Source organism: Sminthopsis crassicaudata, chromosome 4, assembly GCF_048593235.1.
Source record: "Sminthopsis crassicaudata isolate SCR6 chromosome 4, ASM4859323v1, whole genome shotgun sequence".
Classification (NCBI taxonomy): Eukaryota; Metazoa; Chordata; class Mammalia; order Dasyuromorphia; family Dasyuridae; genus Sminthopsis; species Sminthopsis crassicaudata.
The window spans coordinates 211525458-211553111 of NC_133620.1; the positions used below are offsets into that span (position 1 = coordinate 211525458).

Below are 27654 nucleotides of genomic sequence, written 5' to 3' on the forward strand. Positions count from 1 at the left end.
CAACTTCTCTACAAAAGCTCCTCTAAACTTTGGCTGAATTTAAGGAAGCAAAGTGTTCAAAATGATAGAATAGAAGAAGAGTCCCACTGTACTCTTGGCTCTAGTCAGATCAGAACACCTGGAGTATTGTGTTCTATGAACCACATTTTAGGATGTTTTCAAACAAAGACTGAATAACTACTAGTTAGGATGTTACAAAATGTTTTCCTTTCTCACCTGCCTTTTTCCAAGTATTTTCTTTTTTAAAAGGCTTTTCCTAATTCCCACCATTATTTCATATTTATTGTCTGTATTCTATATTACTTATTTGTGATACTGTTGCATCTTAAAATATTAAAATAGTTCTTTGAAAGTTTGGGGTCATTAAAGGAATTTTTCCATTTCTTGAAGATAATTTGACCTGTTCTTCTCATGTTCAGTTTCGGACCCAACTTGTCATCCATTGATCCTGTATGTGCCACATATAAAAATTAATTGTATTTAAAAATATGCTATATCCCATTAGAATGTTAGCCCTTTGAATGCAAGGAATGTCTCATATTTATCTTAAAATCCTCAATGGCTGACACTAATATGCTATTAAATACAAGGAATTTTTGTTGGACTAAATGGCTAAGTTTTATTCAATAAACTTATGATTGAAAAATAGAAATTAATGCTTCTTTATACTTAGCACAGTTCTTGCATATAGTAATTACTCAATAGCTATTTTCTCATTCATTCACCACATCACACAAATGTTAAGAAAGCACTTTGTAATCTACAGTATTGTATAATTTGACTTTGGGGTCTGGCAATTTGCCTATTTCATATCAAGGTTCTAAAGAGGGCCCCTTTTGTTCTATAAAATGCTAAGTATATAATAAAGATGACATTTCTGTATAATGCAGTTGCATCATCTTTGTATGACAGCAAGGGCATTTTTAAGAGGGAAGGAAGTCAGTATTCAATTGTCTTAGATACTGGCATTTCTAGGTTTGGGTAGTACTTCCCTTCTACTCCATTTTCCCATATATTTCCAGGCTCACTCTCTCCAGATCATTCCTATTACAGCTGAGACAAAGTTAATCTCTCGAAAGCATTTTTATCTTTAGAATATTATGGCAAAAAGTGAAAAATAAAAGAGAGGTTTAAGTCTATAGAGTAAAAGTTTCCTGAACTAAATCAAATCTAGCTTCAAAACAACAGAGTTCATAAATAGTTTACCAGATATCAGTCTTCATTACTCTTGTTGGCTTCCATTCAGAGTGGTTTGAATGTTTCCTAAGTGGATGATAACCAAGGAAACTTATATACCTAGCCTGAGACAGATGTAGGTAGTTGCTGTTGCCAATCCTTTGTCCCACCCCCACCCACCCAATTGTATTATGACAGTGGTACTTTGAGAGCATAATGCGCATGAAACATTCTGGTCATATTTCCTCAAAGGGCAGGTGTCGGATACAGCTAGAATATGTCAAAAAGTTTTCTTTTTAAAACTATTGTATGTGCATTAGTAAATTGTTTTGTTTTTCGCTGAGGCATTTGGGGTTAAGTGACTTGCCTAGGGTCATATACCTAGTAAGTGTCTGAGGCTCCGTTTGAACTCAGATCCTCCGGACTTCAGGACCAGTGCTCTATCCTCTGTACCATCTAGCTGCTCCACATATAGTAATTTTTTCTAGATTACTCATGATTAGTTTATTAACTAATCAAAAAAGCATTTATTAAGTGTCTATGTTTCAGGGATTATGCCATGTGCTGGAGAGATGAAAGGCAAACGTCCAACAACTCACATGTACATTTTAAGTGAGGTAGGTGGGAATGTTTATGGCTATATAAACATATAATGTATACATGTGTTATGGGTATGAGTATAGTTATACACACAAGGGATTGGGCAGGGCAGAAATCTACTAACTGTGGGAATCAAGGAAGATTTCCTGCAGAAGGTAGCTAAGTGTGTAAAGTTTTGAGTTAAATCTATATAGAAACTAGATACTCTAAGTAGTAGAGGCGAGGAGAGAGTGCTTTCCATAAAAATATACTTGTGAATATGTATTATGTCTTTCTTCCTGAGAGCCAAACAGGTCAAATATACTTGTGAATATGTTTTATGTCTTTCTTCCTGAGAGCCTAACAGGTCAAATAGGCCACTGACCAAATGATTAATAATTATTGTTTTTGCTATCATTTACGGGTAAATGGAAAAAAATAATTTGGCTTTGAAATAGGTTAACAGTAAAAACTTCAAATTCAAGATAAATTTCACAATGTGATAATTAAAAAAGCACTAAATTGGCAGCCCTAGGTCTGTGGCTCTGCTGTAATTTAATGTCTAATTTGGGGCCAAGAAATCTCACTTTTCTGGGACTCCTCATCTGTAAAATGAAGAAAATGGACTATATGATTTCTAAAATCCTTTTTGGGTCCCTTTCTAGATCTTATTTTTGACCTAAGTGAAATTTTTGGGTATTAGTAAATTAATAGATTTCACAATATTAGGCGTCCAGTTTCAAACAAAGTTGAAAACATTTTGATTTTATTTGGCATCAAGTATGTTATCACATTTCAGAACAATTGAAAGGCAGTTAAACAGCAATTAAGGAATATTTTGAGTTTGCTCTAAGGAGAAGATTAATTGGCAATGTTTTGTTCCATTATTTCCATTATATGTTCATTTATGTTAGGAAAACATGTAAATATAAATCACCTAATTGCATAACTTAGCAGATTTCCTTCCATGAACGGAACGATCAATGAATGCTTCAGTGTCAAATTTAAACCCCAGGACTGTCAAGCAAAAGATTTCTTACTGGCATCTCAAAACTCAGCATATATAAAAGTAGAACTCATTTTCCAATCCCTACTTCCTAAACTCTCCCCTGTCCTCCAAGATTCTTGTTGCCTTTCAAATCATGTTCAACTCTTGACACCTTTGGGGGTTTTCTTGACAAAGATACTAGTTTGCCATTCCTTCTCCAGCTCATTTTATAGATGAGCAAACTGAGGTAACATGGTTTGGTGTCTTGCTCAGCATCACATAGCTAAGTGTCTGAGCTCAGATTTGTTTTTAGAAAGATGAGACTTCCTGACTTCAGGATTGACATTCTATCCACTATGCCATCTAGCTCTCTCTCCTCCAAGCCAACCTAGTTCTCATTAAGGGCATTAAACAATGTGAAGTTTTTGTCTTAATGGCTGTTCTGATGACAATTTTTTTATGGCACTCTTCAATTCATACAGGAAAAGGCTCTCCATTTCTATCATCCTAACACTATTCCTCGTAGCTATTTGCAGATCTCATATTCACACATGACAGTAGGCAAGTTCACAACAGTTTAAAATTAAAACCCTTGACTAGTTAACGTCACATTAATTAAATTTTAAAACTCATTAAATATGACCTGATATTTGTAATTCACACTAAGTAGAATTTCACATTATTTAAACTTGAATCAATTGCTACCGATATTTCTAGTCTACTTTGTATAAATTTCAATAAGGACAGTTCAGTAAAGCAGTGGTTTTACAGAAGGAAAATTATCAAGGAAATTCAATGTAAGGTCTCTGGCAGAGGAGCTAAACTACAAAGAGACCTAAACACAAGTCCCAAACCAACATTTTACAGTTTAGGAGACTGAGACCCAGAGGCATTAAGTAACTTGCTCAGATCACAGAGCTAATAAATTGCCTGAGGTGAGATTTGTGTGGAGTTCTTCCTGGCTCCAAGTTCACTGTATTCTCTACCGTGTTATTCTGAGTTAGAGTGGAAACATATAAATAAGCAGTTTCTGGAAAAGCAGCTTTTAAAAATTGGTAAAACAATATAAATTTGCAATTGTGACTATAACAAAGTGGTAAAAGGTAAAACAAAATGCTAAAGTACGCCTAATTACATTTAAGTCATTTAAAAAAGCAAATTTTTCTTGATATTTTGTTTGTTTCACCATCATAGTTATCCCAGGTAATCCCTATCCAACCCTTGGCAAAGAACCATTGATGACAAATAGAATTTTTTAAAGAGGAAAAAAAAATCAGTATAACTGATCAATACATTAAAAAAATCTGAAAACATGCAAATATCTGAAACTTGTGGATCTGCCACCTCCAAAAAAGTGTAGTTGGAGGGTGTTTTCTCATATTTCTTCATTCAAGTACTGATCAGTCTAATTTTGCTACACACATTTATTTTTGGTTTTTGTTCTTTCCCCTTTACGCTGTTGCAGTTACTCTGTATACTGTTTTCTTGGTTCTACTTTGCTGTGCATTATAATTGTATAGATCTTTCTATTTTCTCTGTATTCATCCCACACATCATTTTTAACAGTACAGTAATATTCCATTAAGTTATATTCTGAAATCTGTTTAGTCATTCTCTAATTATTAAAATCTATTTTAGATACAATTTTTAATTATCACAAAAAATGTTGCTATAAATACTTAAGTGTATTTTTGTGGATATAAATCAGTAATGGAGTCTGGTTCAAAAGATATGGTCACTTTAGTCACTTTATTTCCATCATTCCCAACTGCTTTCCAAAAAGACTTTATCATTTCATAGCTCTTAACAATAATATATTTATTTCTATGCCTGTCATTCCACAATCCTTCAGAGTCTGTTGCCATTTTTTTTTCCATGTTGTGCTGATTTACAGGGTGTGAAGTAAAAACTCAGAGAATTGTTCTGATGTACACTTATCTTATTAATGTTTTAGAACATTCTTTTTTTTTTGTGGTTATGAATACTTTGTTATTCTTCTAAGAACAGTTCTGTTTTTTTTTTTTTTTTTTTCTATTTTGATCATTTATCTATTGTGTAATTATGGACTTACACTATATATTTTAGATGCCAAGTCATTATTTCCTATTTGAACTGCTTTCCTTCTTATCTAACATGCAATAATTTTGTCATAAAAAAGTAAACAAAATTATATTTGTAATTTCCTGTTCTTGTTTAAGACTGTATCTCCTACCCAGCTGTGAGCTCTTTCTGTTCTAGTTTTTGTATAGAATGATCTTTATTAACATCACATGTCCATTTAGAATTGTATTGTGGAGCCTCCTGTAAAATGTTGGTTTAAGTCTAATTTCTGCCACATTGCTGTGGTCAAGTTATCTCCTAATATCCTGGCAATTATTTTTCCTCTATTGATATTATTTAGATTAAGTCTCCCCCTTTTTGCCTTTCAGTTTATTTTTCCCTTCCTCTCCTTCCCTTCAACTACTCCTCTCCCTTTTCTCCTTTCACATACACTCTCATGTTGTAAATGATTCACTTGTAGACAAGGTATTATCAAGTCTTGTCTATATTGTCTTTGCTGTTACCTCCAATTGACATTGCTTTCACCCATCTCCTTGTGTATATTGAGAAAAGCACAGCGATTTTTCTGTCACTTTGTGGTTGCTGCTGTCCTTGGCTGTTGTCATTATTCACTCCTGTATTTCTAAATAGTCTTTTCTTTTCTGGTTTTCTTGTGTAAAAAAAAAAATGCTGCTTTATTGTTGAACATCCATCTTTCCCCCTATATGGTTAAGCTCACATTTGCAGGCTGTTGTCTTGGGTGGCATCTTGAGTTCCATTGCTCTTAAAACACATTATCCATCCCTCTTATTTTCTAGTGATTATAGAATAGTCTTTTATTAGTTCAAATCTCCTTTCCTTTGTATTCCAAGGTCTTCTGAGTATTGGAGAACTTGATTTTGAACTGAACAGTCAAATTTAACCATGTGCCTTGGAGCTTTGAAGCCCTTTTTTCTCCCCTTAAAGCAAACTGAATTCTTTTGATATTTCACTTTCTATGTTGCGAAGTTGGGGGCAGTTCTCTTCCATTCATTTCTGCATTCTGACATTAAAAGTTTTGTTCTTGTCCTATTCTTCAGGGACCCTTAAGATTGTTTTTATTCATCTTGTCTTTAGGGTTAGCATTTTGGCTTGTGTTGTGAGGACACATGCTTTTAATGTTACTGATTTTTTGGCTCCTCTTCTAGATTGTCCTTGACTTGTGTATTTGCATTTTTAAACTATTGGTCTCTCACATTTCTGTGGTGAGGTTTGCCACTGTAGATTTCATTATTTTTATTCTGCCTATATTTTTTTGCTATACAGGCCATAAATTTCACTCATAATTGTTACTTCTCTTTTGAAGCACTAAGGAACAGCTTGTTGTAGTATTATTTTCACTTCAAATTCCACAGGATCCTATCTCATTAAGAGTTTGTTTTTGTAGTACTTATTCCTAGATGCCTGAACTCAATTACTAGGTCATATTTTCTTTATTATTAGTTTTCCCCGTTGATTTATGTTTATATTCAGTCTTTTACTTCTTCCTGCAAGCTTTGATAGCTTCAGTCTTTTTTTTTTCTTCTTTTCCCCTATTGTTTACTTTATTCTTATGTAATTTCCTTGGATTATGAATCTCAAAAATCTTCTCAGCTCCTTCCATGCTGGACAACTCATGGTTTTCCAACCTAGATCTTTATTTCAAATGACTTTTGGGTGCCCTAACTGGATGTTGTGTTTTTTCAAGCTTAGCAAACTGCTGCACAGCCCCCCATATAGATGATCTCCTTTCTTACTTCCTTTGTTCCTCAGCTTTTGAGGAATTCGGAGCTTTGTAATTCCAAAGCTGGTACTATAAAGGATGAGGCCCTTGACAGGCTCTAATTTCTGAGGGACTGAGTTTTCATTTAGCTATCTTTTGCATTCAGGGCAAATTCCCATAACCCAGAGCCAGGGTCTCCACAGGAATGGAAAGAGTAAAGAGGGTATTTGGGTACACAGATGCTGCCTACACGGATGATTACAAGCACCAGAATCTCTAAATCAGGGTCTACAAGATTATAGTAGTGGTTCCACATGTCTGGCTTCTTCCTTGGTATGTCCAACTGCTTTAGCTAAGTTGATTCGCCTCCCTCACTATACTTGAAACAGGATCAGGGGCCTGGAGGGTGGCTGCCATTCCCAAGGCTTTATGCTCATATACCTGTTAGCAGAAGTTCATCAGTAGTTGTTGCTGGGAATGAAGAAAGTAGATTGCTTCTCTGTAACGATGACTTGGGATAGTTTAATCCCCGAGGCTCCTGTGCTCAGGATTATGGATTGTTTAGTAAGGGCAAATGGAAAAGATAATGGCAAAATTAGATGGTAGTTTGACTTGTCTAGTCCAGGCTGTCCCACTAAGACCAGTGCCGTGATTAATCTATATTTCAGAGGAATTGATAGATTCAATGTGAATTATCTAAATAATAATAATCAGTTTATGCAAAAACCCCAATTTTAGTAGTTTTAGTTTTAGTTAAATGTTTCAGTAGTAATTATTTCTGGGAAATTCTGTATTTGTTCTTTTTTTCCTAAGTTTTACTGATGGGTTTTGTTTTTACATTAAAAACATGTATAGACTGCTCCATCATAAAAAGGCTCTTGTAACAAAGTGAAACAATTAACTAAAACTAAAAATAATGATCTGATTGGTTTCAAATTATTGTATAATTTTCTCAATAGTTTTTTTAATCAAATAATGAGTCCTTATCCAAAAAAGTTTGTATATTATGTACCTGATTGTTTAATATACTAATATTGTGTAGTACAGTTTGAGATCTGACACTTAGTATAAACCATGAAAAAAAATTATTATGAGATCTCTGGATAGAATAAAAATTCATAATTAAACAAAGAATAAAGATACTCATGTAAAATTTAAAAGGTTTTGCACAAATGGGGGAAAATCTTTGCAAGTTATTTGAAAATCATTTCCTAATTCTATAACGAACTGATTCAAATTTACAAGAAGATGAAGTCTACATTTCTTTATTTGAATAATTTTTTTTGCTTCTCTGAAATTACTTGTTAAAAGTGTTTTCAAAGATGTTTAAGCTAGAACTGAGTATTAATAAACTAAAATTAGTTTTAAAATCAAATTAAATTTTTTAAAAATCAAGTGGGTCAAAATTAAATGGAAAAAGTGCAATAGACATTTTATGGACTTTTTTCTGTAAAAATGACATTAAAAGGTAGCAGTAAATCTTCACAACTATTTGGAGCATATTTTGGGTCTTATTTATCTGGATGTGCTCTGCTAAGCTGAAAAGATTATTATGACTTGTAAAAGTGTTTATAAAATTGCTGCCATTGACAAAGTGTTAGTTTCTTGTTAAATTTTTTAAAAACAATTTAATCATTTTCAGAATGAGGATATAATTTAAAAACTCTAATGTGTTATTTATAACTACTAAACTCATAATCATTTTGACTCAGTGCTTAAGTAAAATTATTCAAGCACTGCAAAGCAAAATAAGCAGAACCAAATAGAAGTTTAAAAACTGAAAGGCCATAAATTCCTAGTTCACAGCAGTAGACAAATTACACACTTAATCTTTTCAATTTTATTAAAATAATTATTTTATATTTGCATACATAATGTCAGATTTTACTTACAAAAACTAGATCAATGTAATAAAAATGACATTTTTATTTATTTGGGGGAAAATCAGAACTATTCTGATGCAAGTTGAGACTACAGTTTGAACATGAACAAAGTTTAGGCAGTAAAAATATTATTGATACCTTTTGCTTCTTCTGTTTTACTTTGTCAGTGACAATAAACACATCATTTGTTACTCACAGATGCAATTATATGCTTACCTGGCAAGATTATTTTTCATGACCACTATACAATTTAAAAAATATTTTTGAGCCTGAGTAAACCAAAATATAAATCAATCTATAACATATGTAAGCACAAAGGACTTGGCATTTTTCTATCAGCCATTCGAAAATATCCCTTATTGTTTCTATTCAAGTTATTAATAGATTTTAAGTCTATAGGCTCTGTCAGTATTTCTATCAACTACTTTTTACTGTAACAATAATTGGGCTAAGATGGAATAAAAGAAAAAGCCTAGTCATTGATTTCACAATATTGTATAACAGATGAAATCAGACTGACTGGAAAACACTAAAGTATCTATGGTTTGTGATTTAGTTTTGCCATTAAGTGCCATTAAAATAGTCAAAATGATTAAATTCCCTTGAAAAAGAATATATAAACATAGATCCCTCCACATTCTATACCATGACAGAGCTACTCAACAAATTGTGGGGCTAATCTGAATGATTTACACAAAAATTAGACTTCAAAGTAAGCTCTAATGTAAGAAGTTTACACTTCTTTTAAGTATTTAAAATGAAATTTGTGGCTACAAACTGCACCAATTTTTTTTAAACTTGTATTGATTTGTTACAGTAACAGTTTAAATGACACCAAGAGTACACAATGCAAACAAATGAGACTAATAACCAGAATCTACCGATACTGACTGCTTTTTTCTCCTCCCTTTTCTCTCTCTTACTTCCTTTCCACATGCAGGCAGCAGCTTGACTTTTGAAACAGTACAAGGGTATCTTTACTATTCCTGTATTCATTCGTGGGAGAGACATAAGATCCTGCAATTATGAGAAACAAATACATTGGACTAAAAAATGCAATAAAAATTTAGCACAGTTGTTATTGGCTTTTGGATTTGAAACATTATCTATTATTCTAAAGGAAATAATAATACTAGAAAATCCTCTTTACTGATACCAAAAAGCTTAATCCTGCCCCCATCAAAAAATAAAAATAAATAAAAAACAATACACACAGAGCAAAACAAAACAAACCTATCATTAAAAAGAACACATTTTATGTTTGCATATATTACTTACAATGACTGGAAACTGCAAATGTCACTTGTAATCTAGCATTATGACTTTACAAGGAACAAAAGACAAAAGAAAAGAAATTATTCAGTCAGAATTTGAAGACAATGATAAACTTGCAAATCATAATTCCTAGTTATAATGTTAAAAAAGAAACTTTCTCTCTGAATAACAGATTTCAAAAACAGGGACATCTCATAACCAGAAGACTGTGATAAAAACATACAGTATGCTGGTAGGAGAGATTTCATAGAGCTTCTCAAAAAGAAGTGGCTGCCGAAGGCAGTATTGAAAACACTCAACTGAGAAGTGTTTTGTAACCATTTCTTTAAAAAAATAACTCTACATGAAAAATTTCAGATTAAATTAAAAAGCATTACTCCTCTGTTACAGAAGATTTTCTCGATTTGAGGACAAGATCCTTGATAGATGTGGAAATTTCTTGAAGTTCCTTTCGGATGGCATTATTAGCATCTTCATGTTCTTTGTCTACTTGGTTAACCAACTGGTCATCTCCTTGTCCAGTTTTCTTATTCTGATTAACCAGCTGCTTCACAACTAGGCCTTGGTATTTAACCAGCAGAGAATGTTGATCCTAAAGTGGGGGAAAAAAGGAAAGTTAACAAAAGTGACTCAAAGAAATAGAAATAGGCAGCTAAATTCTATTTTTTAAAATCAATCTGTATAGTCACTAAAAACATTCTCAGAAATGTTGAAATGGGCAAAGATATATTAATAATATTTGTGTTTGACTTACAGGGAAAATAAGAATCATTCAATCAATTAGCTCAGATCTGAAAACTGGAATAAAATTACAAATATACTAAAATGAATAACTACCTCTGGCATTTTATTGCTAAGAAAGGCAATGATTTGTGGTACACATCGTCCAGGTGCATGTAGCATACAATGAGTTGAGAATTGAAACAACAGAACTGAGGTAAGATGTAGGATAAGAGCTGGGTCTTCTGTAACTTTCAGTTGTTCAATTAGCGCTTGTCTGTGTTGGAATAGTACCTGTCTATGGGGAAAAAAACCAACAAAATATTAGTTATACTATATATTTTAATATATGTAACTAAAGCTCAAGGGCAGCTATATGGCACAGTGTATATATAGTACCTGAATCAGGAGCACCTAAGTTCTACTTTGGCCTCAGATACTTACAAGCTATTGAGGGGAGTAAGACAAGTTGTTAATTGTGGAAACTGAGTGAAATCCCACTGATTACATTTTAAGACTCAATTCTGGAGCTAACTCAGTCCCATTTTTATTCAATTCTGTCCTTTGAGAAAATTTTATTGCATTGTTTGAACCTAGTCCTGAGTGGCTGGAAAGCTGGATGATTTCTCCTGATTGCTTACAGACTGTTAACCAAGAACCTAGGTTATGTCCACTAGAAACTCAGATCCAAAGACTAACATAAAGAGTTTTCTCAAAATTGTTTATCCCAAGGATATCTAAAAATGAATCCTGTACAAATTGATCAATTATTGTTTCCATGTTCTTTTGATTATTTACAGGTATTTATATTTATTATTCCTCAATTAAAATGTGTATTTTCTCTGGCTTTAATTTTTAGTCCCTTAACTGCCTGAACTAATCCTTATAATATTTCACAAAGGGGGGGAAATATCACATGAGTAAAGATGTAGATAAAGAAAACTGTAGTTAACTATATATTATTACATTTAATGGAGTGAGTGAAAAGTATATGAGTGTCAGAGACTTTAAAGGTCATACAATCAAGTTAATTAAGGGCAAATCAAGCTCTCTCTTAGGTTAAGTCATTCTGTCGTAAAAGGCAGTTAGAGAAATATTAACAATAGATGAATGAATTGGGTAATACCTTTCTTTTTTCTTGTCTCCCTTTTTTACCATAATATCACAAGCATCTGCTGCAGAATCCAGGAAAGAAAGAAAGTCTTCTAAGCTCTAAAAAAAGACATGCAATACCACATATTATCCTATAAATACATTATTAGAGAAACACATAAAGGCAAGGATTCAAGAAAAAAAAAACAAAAAACAAAGATGCTGGAAAGCATAACTTTAATTATTCTTAAAAAAAAAAAAAAAAACTTGACTGCTTTTAATTTTTAGTTAAATCAACTACTTTGCCTAAACTTTACATTTAAAACATCACTTTTATCTACTTTTTTGTCTCTTTTAAGTTTATAAATGTTAAAAATAATTTTAACATATTAAAGTAGCTTAGTTTGTAGTTAGGTAGAATTTCACTGGTAATAATATTAACATTTATAACACACCATCATACTAATTTAATGTCAACAAAGAATTCTAGGCCTAGAATACTAATAACTTCAAACTTAACTTACTTTTTCATTCAGAGAGTTATGGAGCTTTGTGAGAGGACCTTTAGTCTCTTCTGATAGTTTGCCTAATATCTTTTTTCTGATCTAGAAGGAAATCAATAGAATATTAGGAAATGCTTTAATAATGGAATAAAACAATATGTATCTCCAAAGTGATAGTTATTATTATTAATCTAATAGAAGGAAGAAGCATGATGGTAATCTTTGGTTAATATAAATGGCATATATTAATTATCCTTAAATAATTTCCTATATACTATGTTTCTTCTGGAATAGCAAAAAGATTAATATACCTCACTTGTTATAGTAGTTGGATCTTCTACTGCCATCATTAAATCAGCAGCTAAGAAGTTGAAAATGAGATTAGTGATATCTGTACAAACAGTCTTCAGCAAGTGCTTGGCAAGATTGGTTTGCGCATCATCTGTAAAACATGATATTTATTTTAACATAGCTTCCAAAAGAAATAATGAGAATTAAATTAAAGACAATATTAAACATACCTGTAAAGAACTTTGTTCCTTTTTCAAATAATCTAATATTGTTGTATAGATTTGACACCTCATCTTGTAAATCTTTAATGGTACGTTTCCTACTAGCTCCAGATGCAGAAGAAGTTGAAGACATAAACACTGAACGTACCACTTCCAGATAACTTCTATTGAGGTATCTGAATAAAAATATATATATATTTACTTAGCACAATTAAATGTAGTTGAATTTACCAATAGGTTATTTTGAAAAATAGTTTAGCATGAGTACTTCACATATGATATGCACATAATTTCAAGAAAAAGCAAAAGTGGATCTCTAGAGGTGGCAAATTTATAGTATATGGATAAGCTTTACAGAAGACAAAAAGGCAGGTGTGGATGTGTTATATAAATTGCTGAAAGGAGTACTCTACATAAGTAAATAAAGAACAAGTTAAACAAGGAAGGGAGTTCAATCTAAAGGATGATTCAAGCTGAAAGAAGAACAGGCTTGAAGAGAAAGGACATAGGAAATGGTTGCTGTTCAGTCATTTCAGTGGTCATCTCATGACCCATTTTGGAATTTTCTTGGCTCAACAATAGAGTAGTTTGCCATTTCCTTCTCCAGTTCATTTTACAGATGAGGAAACTGAGGTGAATAGGTTAGACTTGCCTAGGATCATAGTCATTAAGTGCAATATGACAGATTTTAATTCAGGCCTATCTAATTCTAGGCCTAGAGCTCTATCTACTATGTCACCTAACTGTCCTAAAGAGATGGTAGAGAAGGCTAAATTAGAAAAGTTAAGTAAACACAAGACAAAATAATGAGATTAATGAGTGCTGGGAAAAGAAGTGAATATGAATGACAAGTTCTTAAGAGGTAAAAAAGGAAGTTAGGAGGAAAGCTATAAAAACCCAGAATAAGTGAGAAAAGATAGATTTGAGTACATCAACCACAATGAAAGCAGGAATATTATCACATCTATGTGCCTGCAATCTAAATTCAAAATGTAGGCTTATCTCTCTTCTAGAGTATATAAAAGGGTTTTTAGGAATGCCTTTCTATCTTCCACATAACCATCAGCCATTAAAAAAAAAAAAAAAAAAAAAAGATTAGAAAAGAGACTTCAAAATTCAAAGAAATAATGTAGAAAAAAGATCTAAATAAGCAGGAGAGAGAAATGTGCTTTATGTTAGGAAGTTGGAGAGAAAAAAAATGTCACACAAAAGACTGAGAACAGAAGTTATCATCCACTTGGATCTTAAAATTTTTTTCTTTATGTGAGGTTCTTCCCTTCTTCAAATAAATCTGAGGAGGAGCTGAATCTCAGGCATAAAAAGGTATTTCTCCAAGGAATGACAAAGTTAGATTCACAAATACTTTTAGGTGAAAAATCAGTAATTAATTAACAGTAAGAGGGAAAAAAAGAGCAATGGTTGACTCCCAAGTCAGAAGTACTAGGGCAAAAATTTTCAATCTGATAGCAAAAAATATATATGTTGTCTTTGTGGGGCATGTATCCAAGACATAACTGAGAAATTCTAAGAGTTACCTAAAGGTTAATCATTGCCCACCTTTGGTAATTTCTGTGGGCATAATAAGTAACACTGCAAGAAGGAACCTAGAAAACCAAGAAGTCTTGGGCTAGAAAACTGAAGATCATAAAGTCACAGGTGGTTGTGGCCCATTAAATGCATATTATTCAGAAAAATAGATTTGAAGTAGTGAACAAAAAAACAACATGATGATCTTAGGGAAAGGGAGTTGGATTTCTGAACTATAGTTTAAAATATAAGACTGATAATTACTTGGCCAGAAATTACGTTTGCCTGCTATTGTGTAAATCAAGTGTAAAACCAAACCAAACCACCCCCCCAAAAAAAACAAACCCCAAAACATTCAACTTAAAAGAATAAAGGAAGAAAACTACCTATATCCATCAGGTTAAATATTACAGTTACCAGAATGAAGGAAAAATAATAATAGGTGAGATGCCCAGAAATTCATAAGAAGCAAAATCCAAGTTAGGAGCTAGTAAAAAACAAAGCTAAGGGGGAAAAAAAAAAACCTATAGTTTTTTTTTTAGATCAAATGTTTATATATAAACAAATATAACTAGAGATCTGAATGCAAGAAAGCAAATTGGATTTCACAGGTAGTATTTAGATTTACTAGGACGAGAGCTTTAAATAGAACACTGAATAGATATTCCTAATCATTTCTTTAAAATTATGTTTAGAGTAGAGAGAGTAGCACTGGAACCATAGGAAAGCATCAAAAGGGAGGAAAGCAGAAGTGATTTTTTTTCATTAAGGCATAGTACAGACCACTTGGACAAAAAGAAGAGATGAAGATTTCAGGAAACAAATTAAGTGCTACCATATTTGGCAATGAGAAATGACATATTAGGGATGGATAACTTTAATCATTTTGATAGCTACTAAAGTTCTGTGTCAGAAACAAAACAAACAAAAAAATCCTGACTTATTTTAATAAGTGTGTCCTCTGAAAAACAGAGGAAAGAAAAAAAGGGCAAATTTTCTCCTGGATATTGATTCTTAGAGGGAGAAACTATCTGCTGGTTGGTGGGGTGGAAATGAAGGAAACCTTGGAGGAAATCATTTCTTCTAGGGTCTGACAGAGAAGAAAACTGGCAATTGTATGACACGTACCCTAAATTTGGAGAGAACAGATTTCAAGGATTCAAGGAAAGAGGAGATATCTTTCTGATTAAAATTCTATAGACAAAGTCAGCCCATAGGAAACTCATGAATAAGATCCTGAACACAAGTGAAAATGACTCAGATAAAAAAGAAAAAAAAAAGTTGTTTGAAAGAAGCAATTATGAAAGAATCACTAGCTACAAGTTCGTTCTTTACCTAAAAAGAAACTTTCCCTAAGCCATACAATTAACATGAAACTTCTCAGGCCATGAACATGGGCTTTCCTGGTCCTCAAATGAGATAATGCTTTTCAGATTTGGCAGATGGCTCCATAGGTCACTAAACCCTACTCTACTAACCAGATACATTTTCTTATGAGAATGAGGGGCTCTAAATAGCTCTAAATAATTACAGCCATCCAAAAGCAGAACGGTCTGTTTTTGGAAAGTCTCATTATAAGTCTTTAAGCTGAAATTGAATGTCAGCTTATTGCCTGTGTGGTAATTTCTTTTTTTGGGTATGAGTTTAGCCTAAAGTGACCTAAAATTCTGTGATCCACTGAAGGATTGGAATGTAAGAAAAAAGAAACCCAGTGAATCAGTAGGAAAGCAAAACTTGAAAAACTGATTTTAAATTCTGAGCTCTTAATTTCCAAATTCTTTTTTCCTAATGTTAATAATAATCAGTGAATTTCTATGAGCAAATCGAAATGTTATTTTTGATGGCTAAAAATTAAGAAACTAAAGTATATTTCTATGCTTGCCTTATTAAATGTTCAGCAAGTTCTGTGACAAATTCTTCAGGGCCATCCTGTATGTACTTCTTTAAAACATCTTCAATTTCCTCCAGTGACATGAAAGAAATTTCAAGCTTTCTCCTACCTATGACAAACATTAACAGTTTTAAAAAACTAACAATATAACTCAGCAAAACATAATTCATTTTATCTGCCCAGAACAAAGACAGCATTACAAAATCTTATGTCAACAAAATTTACTAGTCACTAATGAAAAGGAATAAATATTAAAAATCATTTGAATAATTAACTCTCCTAAAAATTTTCCTCTACAATTTAGTGATAAGACATTCATCAAAATGAAGGGAATAACACTTTTATAGCTTTATGTCTAACCAAATGTGATAGTAGTAAATGAAAATTTATTTTGTTGGGGCATGAAATTTCTTATGTATTTGGAATTATTGAGGGGGAAGGGGAAGGCAGAAGATCTCATAGTTCACAATATGTGTGAGAGGTGGCCTTTAACTTAAAGTTATTATAGTTTCTAATCAGGAACTTACCATTACATTACTTTGACTTTCATGTTATTTAGAAATAAAAATAAATGCAGAGAATTACAGTAATTTAAAAACAAATAATAATGAAGCTTTTAATTCTACAATAAGAACTAAAATTACATAATAGCTACTAGCATGCCCTTTTTAAATGACTGAAATTATTTTGATGTGTAAAACCATTCATATTATACTAAAATGTTGATATTAGATACAATCTTTAAAATCTTTTAAAGTTTGTTTTGCTACTTTTCTCTTATATAATGCATGTTATGAAGCTGGATCTTATTGAATGAATTACTATTTTAAGTTACTCAAGAATTGAGAGGGCATGATAGCATAGTGGTTTGTTGGTGGACTAATCTCTGACACATACTGGATATGTGCCCCATGGCCAGTCACTTAATAGCGACAGAGAGGAATTTTTCTCATTGGCCAGAGTTCTTTATAACAATCAAGTGAAATTACAGGTGAAGCTTCTAGACAATAATAGTTAATCTTTACCTAATTAAATATCATTATTGTATTTGACACTACATTTAGAGGTTGAAAATGGAGCCACTTAAACATTTTCTATTCTAATTCTCTTGTCAGATAAGGCTGATTCACATCCTGCAACTTTGCCTTCTTTCTTTTAAAATTTAGCTTAAACACTGCCTACTACATAATGCCTTTTCTGATCTTCCCAGTTGCTAGTGCATCCCCCATCCTCCAGATTATTTTGCAAATGGTGTGTTTTCTGTATGAAATGAACCTCTTATGAGAAGAGGATCTATTTCATTTTTGGCTTTACATGCACATTACCTTAGCCATAATGGATACTTAATGTTCACTGACTGATCAATCCTATTATGCCTTAATAATTTCACTTTTCCTAAAACATTAATCTAGTTAAGGGCCTAATATTGTTAACTACCAAAGAGGGACATAACAATTTTTATGAATGTCATAGTTTCCTATCATTTACTAAAATTCTAAATTTTGTTGGTGAAACAAGTACTAATAGTTATTTTATCTGGTCCAATAAGAAAAGCACAAAAATAACTCAAAGCTACTTTGGATAAAAGCAATGGGTGCTAAAAGGCTATAGCAAATTCAAAGCTGATCTGACTTTGTGTTTTCTTTATTGTTTGTCACCAGTATTTTTACATGATTCATCAGTCCTACAGTGAAGTAACACTTGAAATTCAGTTGAAATATAAATTAAAATAATCAATTTTCTTACAATTTCCTTCATGAAGGGGGTGGGTCACCAAGTTTCAGTAGCTTTATTAACTTAATATTAACTTAAATTCAAAAGCAGAAAATCCTGATTTAAAATTGAATTTCAAACTTAAGAGTTTAAAACAATAAAAAAATAGTCCATAAAACTAAATACAAATCTCAGTCACACTTAGATATAGACTAAAGTCTAAATAAAGATACTGAAATATATATTGTATTTCTTTTATGTTTTTCAAGAATTCAAACTTTAAAAATTTGACTGAGTATATACAAAGAAAAATCTAAAGATTAGACTATTTAATAAAATAAAAATGCCACAAACCAGTGTTTGCTGACTGAGTCTCATCATCACTATCATCATCTTTCCTTCCTTTCTTCTTGGTCTTTTTAATTTTGATCTCTCTGGCATTTCCACCACCACCTCCTCGCACACTTCCACTGCCCTCTGGTGGAAAATGACATGATTTAGTATAACCCATTCAAATTACCTTACAGAGGAAAAAGTGTTAATATATTGTCATGTGGCCCAACTTTATGTCAGAACAAAATGAAAAGTAATTGTTTTTCTTGTTTATTGCTTGGGATTTTCTTAAATTATAAATACATAATCTCTCAATCAGAAGTAGAGATTGTTAGCTATATTTAAAAGAATAGATTATTTCCTCTAAAAAGCAAATTTTAACTTCCATCTCAAAAATAAACTAAACTTTATAAAAATTTAAAAATGAGAAAATCTGAAAAACAAGCTTGGTGAAGCATTATTTTTCAGGTGGGCAGCAAATAGATCAATGTCAAATTTTCTGCTTAAACAAAAATTTGGCAAACATAGATCATGAAAACATTTAGCATTTAGAGTACAGAAAATAAGTCATATAATGAAGAGCAGATGAATCTATTTAATGTTAATTAGAAAGATAATTTAAAATTTTTTTTAAGAAAAAGTCTTTAAAAACAGAACAATAATAATAATAATAAAACTAGAGCACTTTCCTAAATTATGATTAAAATAAAGCCATCTTTGTATCACAATGTTTATTTGCCCTTTAAAATACATTTACATAAAAACTAAGTTCTCTATTTTCAAAGTTCTAAGTAGAATTCTATTAATTCTTTGCCTATTTAAGGTACTATTACTTTATTTTCTCTCTACTTTTAGGATGAAAAAGGACTTTATCTCCCAAAGCATGGTACTAAGAAGAGTATGACTTTAAATTTCTTAATAACTAGGCCTTTATTTAGGATGGCTTTCATGCCTGAAGTCTTTTTCGGTTTGAGGGAGGTTTAACAATCACATTTATTAACTGCATAAAACAAAACACTACCATTGTCACGAAAGCAACCATACCTAGAAGGATTCCTTTTAATGATTGAGAAGAAATATATAGATTACTTACACTGATATACCTGGGCATAGATTTATTAGGTTCAATTTACAACAATATCATTCCTTTAAAATAGAACAAAAAGAAAAACATAACTTTTGAAAAATATGTTTTATTAATGTGAGTAGTATATTCTTGGTGCAATTTTCCCAAAGTAGCAAAGAGAGATTTCAAAGTACTATGATTATTTGGTAGAACAAAAGAGAGAAACATAAACTGAATAAAAACTAAAATGGTATGCAAACAAATTTGAAAAAAAAAAAAAGATTTTTACATGTTTATGTCCAAATACTATAGCTGTGAATATACTGCATTCCTGATTATTCTAACTTGAGGATACAGCTAAAGATCTGGAATATTTTACTTTTTGCTATAAAGAAAATGTTTATAAATCTGTTATCTTCCAATGATAATTAGTAGCATTACCAACAAAAGATAATTTCCACTGATTCTAAAACAAAAAATCTTTTTAAAAAGAGTCCTGGTCTATTTCATTGGGAAACCACTTGACTTTTAAACAGGAGGTGTTTTAAAATTAATTGAAGGCATTTACATATTAGGATTAAAAATTTAAGTCTCCATGTTGGACACATTCACCAAACTCTTATTACCAACCATGTCCTACAATCATGAATTCTAAATTCTCAACCTAAGTGCCTTAGTTTCCATATTAGCATGACTCTAATATTTTCAATACATAAATTGGAGATTTAAAAAAATCAAGTATCAATACCTAAACAAGTTAATGTTGGCAGTCAAAATTAAATCTTTAAGAAGTATAATCTTCTAACTTGTTCAACTTCCATATATAAACACATACATATATATAATACTCAAGTTCAACCTTTATAAAGTAGATTTTACAAAATGAAAGTATTTGGATTAGATACACCTCTGTCTGAACTATTAATACTAATAAGTTACCTGTTGCTTTCCTTCGTCGTTCATCTTTTTTATCCTTTTTACTTGAACTAACATTTTCCAAGACAGAAGACTGTTTCAAATCTTCTTCAGTGATTAAATGAACAGGATTATTCTTCATTTCCTGAGGGAGAAAAATAAGACTTATTTTCATTACATCTAAACATGCCTACTATGAACTATAAAACATAATGATCCCTGGTTACATAAATAGGTTCTAACCATTTTTGTTTGAGATCTATCTTCTAATGCCAGTTGAAATAAGGAATTGTTTTGGATAGCAGGTGTGATGTCACTTACTTCTTAAGAGTTCTTTGCCATTGGACAACTATACCACTGCTTCTAATGTCTAATACCATTCCATCCTTCTTTTCTTTTGTTGCTGTTTTAACTTTCTCTGTGGTTTTGATTTCTATATCAATGAGCTTGTATTTTCTTGCCAGTATCAAACAATTCTTTACTTCTGGGCAGTGAAACAACCAATCATATGTAACTAAATGTAATTTGGGAATTTCCTAACTATTTTCATCAGTACTTTAAAAGGTGGTTATTTATACCAAGGCACTATTTTTTCACCATTTTGGATACTTGAGGTTTCCAGACAGCTGACTTGAAATAACCACAACACTAATGTATCTGTATCCATTAAAAAAACAAAAAAACAAAAAACAAAAAACAAAACAAAACAAAACAAAAAAGCAAAGTGGAAGCAGTCATTAATCTTTTTTATTGATTTCCCTTAGAACCATTTTGGTGACTGATTAATTAAAAGTATATTAGAAAGAATTCCCCCTCTCTTCTTATAGAAACAAAAAGGGTAAATTTTCTATAAGAAATATGTATGTCATTTACTTGCTTCTTATTCCTTAGTGCTCTTCTAAGGATGCATGTCTAGTATATTTAGACATAGTAAATATAATCAATACCTGTTACTTTCTAATATTATTAAAAGAATCAGTGGTTACATTAAATGTACAAAACAATATAACTCCAATTAAAAAAAAAAAAAGATGATGAAGCCCCAATCTTTTGAGCATAAATGTTCAATTCACAAAAAATAAACCAGTCAGCTTCATTTAAAGTACTTAGAATAAGAATCTAAGTATAGCCACTCTTCTTAAGAAAACTTTGAGACATGTTTTAAATTCAATGCTATCAAATTTTTATTAGCAGACATTATCTAGGCATCCTAATTAAAAACAATCATTTTTAAAATCTCTTTTAAGAGTATAAATTAAATTATAGAAACATTGCCAACCTGAAATGGGAAAGAGAGTTTCCTCATCTGGGAGTTCCCTATAGCAATAAAATCACAAATCCTATTCATATTTATTAAAATATAACTAGATGATGTATACTTGGAAAAAACTAATAGCATGTATAATATTAACAATAATAAATGTGCATAAAGTATTAAAATGCTTTATATATGTTCTTGACAATAACATATTTTAATAAATTAATAAATATTTGTGAAGTGCCCACTATATACCATATATTTTACTAAACACTGATATAAAAAGAGGCAAGACAGTGCCTAAGTTCCTACCTTCAAACAAGTAAATTTTAAAAGAACCTTTTCATAATTGTTTTCTCAATAATTTAGAATTGCCTTCCTCACAATTAAATTCAATTAATAATACTTTAGTACATATTTATGTATACACAGAATATAGAGAATATGCTGCAAAGTTATGTATCACAAGGAAATTCTTAATCAAATTCAAACTAATTTAAAAACACGGGAAACCTTTCATTCACTTTCATTTTGAAAGTTTCTGTACCTTTAGGAGAATCATTTGAGAAGAAGATTTTCTAAAGAGTCAAACACTAGGAGGAGGGGTATAGATATTCAAAGAGGAACAGACAGAGACAAAGTCCAAAGGAAAAAACTAATGGGAATCTGCAAATCATCTGCACCTATTTTTTTATATTGCCAGTTTCTCTCAATATAAAACAATCAAATATTTAAAATATTTCAATGTTGGGTGTATGACAGAAAAATTAGCATACCTTTTCAGCTTTCTGATGCATCAATTCTCGGAACAATTCTGTACAGTCTTTTATAAACTTTTCACTAACTACGATAGTATCACTAAAGACCACAGCTAATGGCTGTTTGTTGAATGTTCTCATCACCTGCTGAAGCAACATTCCAGCATCTTCTACCGATAAAGAACTGGGCAGTAGTGGCTAAAATAACAAAGTTAAAGTTATATATATACATATGTATTTCTAATCAAACATTTATTAAGCATATTAATATGCAGATTGTTCTACTAAGTGCTGATAAAAAGACAAAAAGTTTCTACCTCCTTAACAGTTTCCTAATTCTACCTAGAGTGATATAATAGGAATAATACATATAAATAAATACAAAATAATTTCACTAAGGTTACTAATAACTGGATTGGTAAGTAAGGAGTGCAAATCAAGGAAAGCTTTGAATTGAAGCTTTATTATGTTATTAAAGGAATATTATGTATTAAAGGAAGCTAGAGAATTCAAAAAAGAGTAAGTTCTAGACACATGGGAGACAAAATATAAAAGCATATAAAGACAGATCTGTGAGCTGGGAAACAACCAGTCAGCCAAGTGGACCAGAAAATAAAGTGAATGAAGAGGAGTAATGTGAAATAAATCCAGATTGTAGGATGAATTCAGTTTTTGAGATGGAAAATAACATGATCAAATTTTTATGTAGCAATTATGTTAAGGATGGATTAAACAAAGATCAGACAATGGTAACTATTTATAATAGTCCAAGCAAGAAGTCATGGGTATCTGAAAACAGAGATGTGACATAGGGAGTATAAAGAAGAAAATATATGGGAGCCACATGAAGTAATCATGTGTGAGTAAAACCAGTAAGGTTTGGCAAGTGAACAAAAATGAGGGAGAATAGAAGAACTGAGAATTTTTCTGAGTTTAAAAATCTACAATACTGGGGCAGCTAGCTAAGCTAGTGCAGTGGATAGAGTAATGATCCTAAAGTCAGGAGGACCTGAATTCAAATATAACAGACAACTAATATTTATTAGCTATGTGACCACAACTGCCATGCAAAAAAAAAAAAAAAAAAAAAAAAAAAGAATCTATAAGATTGAAAGAATGGGAATGGCAAAAAGGAAGTTAGGCAAAGGAGTACATTTTTCAGATGCTAATAAGATATCTATATGGCTATGTATAGCAGATTACTTGGAGTTCAAAAGAGAAATATATATATATATTTATGCATGCATAAATATGCATCAAAGTAGATACAGATATGGATATAGCTATAGATATCATCTGTATAATAGTAATCACTGAATCTATGGAAGCTGAGCTCACCAAAAAAAAAAAAAAATATAGAAAGAAAGGAGGGCCCAGGAAATAGCTTTGGGAAACACCCAAATTACAAATGGGAAGGGATGGAAATGATGCAGCAAAGGAGTGAAAAGCAGCAATCTGAACAGAAAAACCAAAACCAGGTATGCTTCCCCTCCCCCCCCCCGAAAAAAATGGAGGACAGAAAATCCAGGAGCATGAAATAGTCAATAATGTTGCAAAGAGGTAAAGAAGAATGAGGTCTATGAAAGCATTTTAGCAATATCTGTTGACAACTTAAGAGAAGAGAGATACTAAGAAAAAAAGAATTGGGAAGTGAGAAAGCAGAGGCAGTGTGAGAGAGCTAACAGAAACTAGGTTTCAAATTGGTGAAGAAGGACAAGCCAAGGATCAAAATTTACCCAACATAATACTTCAAAAACTAAAAGAAGATAAAACTATTTCTAAGAGTTACAGTAATCTTAGTAGAAAAAACAAACTCTCACAATTGCCCAAATATGTTTTTATATTGATTTTTCCCCCTCTTTTGTTTGCATAATCAATTCCATCAACGTGGTACATCAATTCTTGCTACTGATGCAGATCAGCAACTTACTTATGACTTATTTTAAAGAGCTACCTGAATTTCCTCCTAGGAAAACATTTGTAATCTTCATATTATTTCAATGATTCAAAAAGCATATTTTACTAATTCTTAAATTTATTTCCTTTCAAATACTAGAAAATCAATTACCCACAATTATACAAAAATTAAAACTTTACCAAAAAAAAAAAAAAAAAAAGGTTTCCTGTGATACTGAGAAGTTAAATGACTTGCCTAGAAATAAGTGTCTTAATTATGAAGCATATAAAATAGTTAAGTGTTAGAGAGAAACAGGCTGCTATTAAATATAAATAAAAGAAAACATACCAAAATATCCACCCAGGAACCAGAGCTGATGGCTTCCTCTACTGAAGCTTCGATTTGATCTACAATCCCTTGACCAACACAAGCAGCTTTCAAAAACAAGAGCTGTGCAGTTTTGTATCTTTTCTTTATGTAGCTTACAGCATCTGGGATCCCAAGTCTGGATAAAGCATCAAATTCTACATATTCATCACAAAAAAATTTGTATGAGTTTTATCAACTTTGGATGCTCAAAGGCATTCAAATTTTCCAACATAACATGTTCTTCTTCTTCTTCTTCTTCTTTTAATCATTTTAATGTGTGCACACTGCATTTTAGTCATTCACTCATTCAAGAAATTATTAGCTATCTATGTTCCAGGCACTGAGATGCAAATACAGAAGTCCAATTGTCTCATCTCAAGGAGGTTTCATTGTATTGAATGTCTCAGGTTCTGATATTTTTCAGTAGCTTCATAGGCAATTAATCAACGTAACTTTTACAAACTATTCAAATGCTATAGGAAAATTATCAACTATGAAATCCTTAATATTAGAGGTGCCCTAAATATTAAAAGAATCAGAGGAAGGATTCCAATAAGTAAGAAGAATCCTCTATTGAAGACTTTTGGAAAAAATAGAACTGATAGAATGAAAACATGAGAATTCCAATCTGTCATCAGAAGAAGGCATACCTATACTACTAAGAAGATCCAAATAAACTAAGCATTACAGTTAAGATACAGAAAACTAGAATTCAAATTCTGTTTCAGTATTTACTGATTATGACCCTGAACTAATTTATACCTTTCTCTCTCTAGGCCTCAACTACAATGTTTAATCCTTTTTATGGGCAGTACGCAGTAGTGTTTAATCGATTTTTAGAGAACTTAAGAATTTTTTTTTAAACAAAAGTAACAATATTCCTTGGAGTATCTTATTTTTTTCATTAAAAAAATTCTTGATATTTGCAAAACATGAGAATAAAGTATTCACTCAAAGTTTTGTCATTTTAATCATTAACATTCAATTCAGAACTCAAAGAAAAAGATGAAAAACAGAGAGAAAGAAATCAGACTTTATACTAAGTAATGTCAAATTAAGCAAAATAAATTTCACATTTTATTTCCTATTTAACTTAATTAAAATGGAATGAATGTATATGCATGCATATGTATATGTATGTTTATATATACACACACACACACACACTTAATTTTAGTCTTGGGGTGAGGAGTGAAAGAGGAGAAAAAACATAATAAAGTAAAAAGTCCACAGCACAGAACAAAAGAAAGCATAAGGAAGAAAAGAAAAGATGACTAGCCCCAAATAAAATGTGTAGAGGTTTTCTTAAAATGAAAATTCACTACTTTATATTTTGAATCCTCTTATGTTCTGTTGTGCACATACAATTTTCTTTGTTTTGTATTTAAGGTTAAAATTCTTAAAAAAGTAGAAAAAAATAAACGGAATTAATGTTCATGTAAGTATAATTATTTTCCCAAAACAGTTCATGTGTCCCTAATATATACCTATGTAAACTAAATTAAAATAAAGTGGTACAATGAAAATATTAGAAAAAAGTTAAAAAGTTTAATCTCCTGTGATGGTACTTAGTACTCAAAAAAGGGTAATTATGTACCCTTTAAATTAAATTAAAACAAAATAACATAATATGCAATAAATACTTCATGAAGTGTCTACCATGTAGACAACCTTCTCATTTTACAAATGAGAAGGTTCAGAATGGCTAAATTTTACAAATTCATGGCTAACTAAGTAGCAAAACTGGACTCAAAACCTATATTCTCCGACTCCAAATTTATCATTCTTCCTCTATACAATACTCTCTCTCAAGTGTTAGTTCTAAAAAGAGACTGAAAAGGGACTTACCTCTATAACTCAAAATCATGGAAATAAAATTAACAGTCTGTCTCCTTTAGAATAGGCCAAGAGTAGGGGTAGCTAGGTGGCGCAATAGAACACCAGCTCTGAAGTCAGGAGGATCTGAGTTAAAATTTGGTTTCAGACACTTAACACCTAGCTGTGTGGCCATGGGCAAGTCACTTAACCCCAGCCTCAGGAAAAATAAACAACAAACAAAAAAAGAGAATAGGCCAGGAGTTGCTAAACAAGGGTCTACAATCTTGTTTTTAAAATATTTTGATGATTATATTTTAATGTAAATAGTTTGTAATATTTTAATGAATTTAAAAATGTTACTCTCAGAAGCCCATGGCACAAAAAAGGTTAAGAACCTCCAGTTTAGAATATATTTTAAAACATGGTAAAGAATTATGACCAATTACCTAGCAAGCAACGAAACTAAGATGATTACTATGTAGCAGGAATATAATAAATACTTGTTGGTTTTTAGGTGGTCAACTTTATTTGGTTGCTAAGACCACCAAAACGGACTTCATTTTTTTTTAACCTTAATAATAATAGCTAATATTTAGATGGTCACTTAAAATTTTCAATGTGATTTATTTTTTCATGTATTATTTGATCCTTAAAACAACTCTGTAAGATGAATTCAAAGAAGATAACCTCTCTCAGTAAGTGGAATCAATCAAGTATTATCTAAAAACACAAGATAGCTATCACAGCAAAGATTAATGTAAAAAAGGTAAGAGACAAGTGACTTATGTAGTATGTTGAAAATTTATGAAAAATATAATTTTACAAGAATGAGAAAAAATGAGTACTTAGTGCCACCTTCAAAGGAAAAAAACACAGATATTATTAGCAAAACAAAAAAACCAAACAAAACAAAACAATATCTATGCTGTGCATTTTAAACTTTTGATAAAACATCATGGTAATGACAGGATTAAGACCAAGATAAACATGTGCATTTATTATGACTATTTTCACACTTAAGGAGCGGCAGCAATGGAAACTATTCATAACAGCTCAGTTTGGTTATTTATGTGACAAATTGAATCTTTGGAAATGTGTGATCAAGTTTTAAAAATAAAAAATAAAAAAGTTACCTAGATAGCCATTTTGCCTGAAAAAGGAATCCACCCAGTTGTTCTGTGTTCTTGAATATATATCAGGAACAAATACAGCTTTATCTTGTCTCCCTCCAACAACTGCACCTTTTAAACGTCCACTATTAACTAGTTCCTCAAGCACAGCTTTGAGGGAGAAAAAAGTACACAAAAATCAATAGGAGCATAAGATCACTAAAAAGTCGAATAATTCTGATAAGCATATAATACTTTGCCATGCTTCTCGAAGATATTATCAGATGAGTGAAGGCATTACTTAAAATACCCCATCAGCAAAGGAAATTCTGAGAAATCAATGCACAAAACAGTACTTGTGATAAGGGAAAAATTCTTAGTAACATTATTTGAACATAAAACATTTTCCTTAAATTCTCAAACTGAATATTACACTAATTATTTAATTAAAAAAAACTTTTTGAAAGGTAGTTGTATGACATCAAATCTGT

General features: G+C 31.4%; 1 protein-coding gene across 3 annotated transcripts in view; it reads right to left on the minus strand.

Annotated features, from left to right (window-relative positions):
- Window positions 1-8344: 8344 nt before the first annotated feature.
- Window positions 8345-27654, minus strand: part of UFL1 (UFM1 specific ligase 1) — a 38152-nt gene continuing 18842 nt past the window's right edge. Inside the window, exons 8-21 of one of the 3 annotated variants that reach the window (XM_074310262.1) lie at window positions 27188-27334; window positions 24216-24391; window positions 21989-22168; window positions 19979-20099; window positions 17995-18117; window positions 15919-16036; window positions 12519-12685; window positions 12309-12439; window positions 12019-12099; window positions 11529-11614; window positions 10520-10700; window positions 10060-10274; window positions 9686-9729; window positions 8345-9424 (exon numbers count right to left, since the gene is read on the minus strand). In XM_074310262.1, the coding sequence (XP_074166363.1) occupies window positions 9423-9424; window positions 9686-9729; window positions 10060-10274; window positions 10520-10700; window positions 11529-11614; window positions 12019-12099; window positions 12309-12439; window positions 12519-12685; window positions 15919-16036; window positions 17995-18117; window positions 19979-20099; window positions 21989-22168; window positions 24216-24391; window positions 27188-27334 (1772 nt within the window). In that variant the 3' untranslated portion in view covers window positions 8345-9422. Of the gene's footprint in view, window positions 9425-9643; window positions 9730-9917; window positions 10275-10519; window positions 10701-11528; window positions 11615-12018; window positions 12100-12308; window positions 12440-12518; window positions 12686-15918; window positions 16037-17994; window positions 18118-19978; window positions 20100-21988; window positions 22169-24215; window positions 24392-27187; window positions 27335-27654 lie in introns of those variants that run through there. The other 2 variants (XM_074310261.1, XM_074310263.1) reach the window with 2 other exon arrangements.